Source organism: Bidens hawaiensis, unplaced genomic scaffold (assembly GCF_021521415.1).
Source record: "Bidens hawaiensis isolate Kalapana, Puna unplaced genomic scaffold, B.hawaiensis_p1.1 tig00052413_1, whole genome shotgun sequence".
In the NCBI taxonomy this organism is placed as follows: domain Eukaryota; kingdom Viridiplantae; phylum Streptophyta; class Magnoliopsida; order Asterales; family Asteraceae; genus Bidens; species Bidens hawaiensis.
This window is the reverse complement of record NW_027499424.1, coordinates 65794-70770: the sequence shown is the minus strand read 5'-3', so window position 1 is coordinate 70770 and position 4977 is coordinate 65794. Positions and strand designations below refer to the sequence as shown.

At 39.6% G+C, this 4977-nt stretch overlaps 1 protein-coding gene across 1 annotated transcript; it reads left to right on the top strand.

Annotated features, from left to right (window-relative positions):
• The first annotated feature begins 264 nt into the window (after positions 1–264).
• LOC143599600 (uncharacterized) lies at positions 265–902 on the top strand. Its single transcript, XM_077077511.1, has 2 exons — positions 265–345; positions 429–902. Exons 1-2 carry the CDS (start codon positions 265–267, stop codon positions 900–902), a joined length of 555 nt encoding a protein of 184 aa, XP_076933626.1.
• The last annotated feature ends 4075 nt before the right edge of the window (positions 903–4977 follow it).

Sequence of the window (4977 nt, the reverse complement as noted above, 5' to 3'; positions counted from 1 at the left end):
GACTCGTTAGTTCAGTGTACCATGTCTAGGAAGACCCGTGAATGACAAGTTTTATACGATTAGTATAGTTTATACGACTCGTACAAGCAGGGTAATTATTTGACACGATATAATATTCGGTAAATTATTTGTCGCGAAACAAGATTCTACCGTTAATTATATGACACGACATGATATTCTAACGAATCAAATATATATAGAGCTTATTCACTGCATAGTATTCTAATACATCAAAAATTTAATGATAAAAAAACCAAGTTAGAGATGTCATTTTCTGATGATGATAATCAAGACGATTGTGTTCGTGAAATTTCCTACAATGTCTCACCATTTTCAACCAATGAGGTATAAAATATTTTATATAGAGTGTTTCTATTATTTTATATTTGACGATATTGGTTTTAACATAATGTTAAATTTGTTTTCAGTTGTTTTCATCTGTCGACGAACTTAAGGACTGGGCGAAAAAAATAGGTCGTGAAGTTGGTGTTGTCGTTGTAACCCAATGGTCGAAGACAAACGCTGGTGGAGAAGTCGTTAAAGTTTGGCTAATGTGTGATCATGGTGGGTCATACAATTGTACTGCGACAGTTAGGCGTTCTGGTACAATTAAAACCGGTTGCAATTTTAGCTTAATTGGCAACTATTTGCGACAATACAATGGTTGGAGGTTGCGGGTGGTTGATGATACACACAACCATGAACTCATTCAACATTTCGAGGGTCATGCGTACACAGGCAGACTTACTCCTGTTCAAAAGGTTATGGTACATGATATGTATCGAAACCGAGCGCCACCACATGACATTCTATGCAATTTAAAGTCTAAGGATGAAAGAAATGTGACATGCATCAAAACCATGTACAATGAAGGGCAAAAGATCCGTAAAGAGGACCGCTGACGAAGAAGCCCGATGGAGGTTCTTTATAATTTGTTGCAAGACACGACTTATATACACAACCATCGCACAAATCCTTCCACAAATGCCCTGGAGTGTAACATCCGGCCCCTCGCACCACCAATATTGTCCGCTCTGCCCATGAAGAGCTCACGGATTTGTTTTTCGTTCATCCAACGTCGTATATGATATATCGGGAATTCCCGCATGTGTTGGTGATAGACACAACATATAATACAAACGTATACAAGATGCCGTTTGTACAAATCGTTGGTGTAACTTCAACTAGCAAGACCTTTCATATAGCAATGGCAGCTATATCTAATGAAAAGGAGGATAATTTCACGTGGGTGCTAACGATGCTGAAGACGACGTTAGACAACTGCATGATGCCACGTGTGATATTAACAGATTGTGATCTTGCCCTGATGAATGCCTGCGAGACTGTCTTCCCGAATGCCGCCAAACTACTATGTAGATGGCACATCAATGAGAACGTAAAAAAGCATTGCAGGCAAAGTTTCGCTACCGTTGAAGAATACGAACAGTTTCTTGGTCGATGGAACTGGTTGGTTAAGTCTAGCACTCTCTCTGAATACGAGTCAAGATACAAGCGACTTTATGATACCTTGATTGACAACCACAAAAGTAATTTATCTAGTTCTCATATTAAGTGTTTGTTCTAACTTGATTCAAGAGTTGTTTATTATTTGTCATATTTATTGATTTTTTTTCAGGAGTACTTGATTATGTTAACACCAACTGGCTCGATAAGTATAAAGAAAAGTTTGTGTCTGTGTGGATAGACCAAAATCTAAATTTTGGTAATACCACAACGAATCGAGTTGAGAGCGCACACTATCTTCTAAAAAAACACATGGTGACCCGGAACTCTACGCTTGATAAACTTGTGGGTATTATCGATCGAATCATGGGTGACCCAACTAACAGCCATAAAAGCAACCTTTGAAGAGAGTCGTAAGAAGAAAATGAATCACCACAACATACCACTTTTCAACGAGTTACGCCGTCATGTTTCATGTAAAGCTTTAGATATATTATGGGACGAGCTTAATCGGGTTAACAAGTTGATGGAGTCTGGTAGAGCGTGCGGGTTTCATTTTCGCACAAGTTGTGGTATGCCATGTGCATGTATGATTTCAAAGTATTTGACTTCAGATCATACCATTCCTTTGGATTCGATAGATATATATTGGAGGAAGTTGGATTTCGATCCGTTATTTGTTGACGAGGATGAAGGTCTTGACTCAAAAGCTAACGAGCTGGTAGAAGAATTTGTACAACAATTTAAAAAAGAGTGAAAGGGCGGAAAAAAAGTATGTTGTCAAAGTTTCTTTCACTAGTAATGCCAGCCTCATCAACCAATTAACAACCAGAAGTCCAGAAACATAACCATGGGCGTCCACCGACAAAGTCTAAGGAAAATAGCAAACGCGAGCCCCCCTCCCCTCAAATGCGGTAATTCTACATCATTAAGTGTTGATGAAATCATGCCCATCCACGCAGACCCTTCAAGACACAGTTCCTTTGTCGGTGTCGAAAACAACGCTAGACACAATTCTTATTTGGGTAGCCAAGAAAATGCGAGACACAGTTCTTATATGGGTAGCCAGGACAATGGGAGACATAGTTATGTGTCGGTTTCTCAGGTGAGACGTTACAATCACAAGTATTTAGAGCAAGTTCACTACATTCTTCAACCGTATTGATGGTTGGGCAAAAGTCGTGTGTATTATTACATTATTTGTTTACTTTTAGTTTAAATGTTATATGAACTTTGGTACTTCAAGCGTGTTTATGTGTTTCAGGATGCTTGACGTTAAGGACGCTTATCGGGATGAATTACGGGCTTGGAACGAAGATGTAGAAGACTCATAATGATTGGCAAGCTTTCCGATGCAAAATAATTGAAGAAAACGAAGAAAATTCTGTCAGACACCCTTAGCGCGGCGCTAAGGGAGTTTAGAGATACTCTAAAGACTCACATCATGAAAGCAGACCTTAGCGCGGCGCTAAGGTCTCACCCACTGGACTTTAGCGCCGCACTAAAGTCCTTTAGACGGGAAATTAAAACCTAGCTCTATTATATTGAGTTTTCAGCCCCCATTCGAACTATCCTTCATTCCTTCAACCAAATACAAGCCCTAGGACGATTTTCCATCATCCCGAAGCCTCCGGTTCGTCCGTTCATCGCATGCTTCCGTCCTCTCATCAGATAAGCGAATCTTTCGTGATGCCGATGTCAGGCTAAAACCATTGTATTCACTTTAGGCTAGGGTTTTGTCTAAACTAACTTTGATCTGATTCTATGTTTTGAATGAGTATGAACTTGATTGATTGTTTTTAATCTTGTTTTACATTACGAATTTATTGTTTAAACAGTTTATGATTTTGATTGTCAAACTTTGCATCACTTTTCTGGTTGTGTTCATCACATGTAGGGTTAGCTCTTATGTCATTGAACCAATAATTGTTAGTCATTGCTTATAACTGATTTTCATATTTTAAACTGGTAATTGGGTAAACCAGAGTTCAGTTGTGTTAACAATTCGGTTAAGGTATCGTTTGTCCTCACAACCCAACTGTTAGATTTAGTAATTACTGCGCAATTAATCTTACGAATCTGTGATTAGTCGGTCATCACATTACCTGAACCTGAAGTGAATCGTTTTCTTATTATTGTTTACAAAATTTACCAAGTTATCGTGTTTTCTTATAATCATCTTTATAAACTGCTTGACATCGACTGTCCGCCTAGAATAATATTTAATAATAATGAACTTTACTTGCACTTTCCACTGATTCCCTATGAAGACGACCTTACTTACTCGTACTAGTTATAGGTATTTAAGCTTCATAAATACTTGTTTTTGATTAGCACAACATCTACATCAAAATGGCGCCGTTGCCGGGGAATCAACGCGCAAAGTGCTAGTTTAGCTTAGTTTCTAGTTTTTAGTTTTTAGTTTTAATTTTTCTTCGTTGATTTTACGCGGGGTGTTAGTGTTTGTGTCTGTGCAGGTAACTTCACAGGTTGATGCAGACAAGATATTCCCATGAGAAAGAGCCACTCCAGTTTGATCCTGAAATCAAGAAAACAGCAAGACGAAACCGAGCACTCAGAAACTCACACTAAATCAAATACCCGAATTCATAGCACCAAAAGAAGAGACCATGAGTAACCGAAACAGAAGAGACCCAAATGTTTACCAACCACATGACCAAGAACAACCAATCCCTCAAAACCAGAACGTTAACTGTGACAGAAACCGCAATCTGTTCAACCAAAGAAATGTTAACCGTAATCCCAGGAACATGGATGACCACTTGTCAATCAGATCAGCCCCAGTGAATCGTCAAAGACACGATGATTTGAGAGAGGAAAGACCCGAGATTGATCCTGCTCGTGCACGGGTGGAAAATTGGCACATAGGGGATGTCTTTGGTTACGGTTCTGAGGATGAGGAGGAGCGTAGAGATGAATAGGGGGGGTCGATATCAGCAACAAGATCTCCGTGATGACCAAGAAATTAGACAGAATCCTCCAGAAAATCAGAGAGATCAAGCACCAAGAAGACAACAATACCGTGAATCACAGGCACCATATTACGAGTTTAATGATGGAGTGCCGATAGCATATGTCCCACCGCCCATCAAAGGAGTTCAAAGTCATTTCGTTCCACAAGTGGCCACAAACCCTCTACCAATCAATATCCCGGTCAGAAATGGAAGGACTTTTTCAGTAAGGCAGAGTAGTATGACAGGGTTACCTACATTTCATGGGATGGCTACAGAAGAACCGTATCTGCATTTGAGTGATTTCAACTCAGTATGTGCACTCATCTCAAGTCAAGGTTTCACTGCGGAAGAAGTAAAGATGGTGGTTTTCCAGTTCAGTTTGAAAGATGCAGCGAAACAATGGTTCCTATCTTTGCCATCGGCTAGTATTTTCACTTGGGGGGACTTGGCACAACAATTTTTGGATGAGTATTATACTCCCTAGAGAACCACAGAGGCTCGTAACAACATTCGAAACTTTCAGCAGCTCACCGGTGAG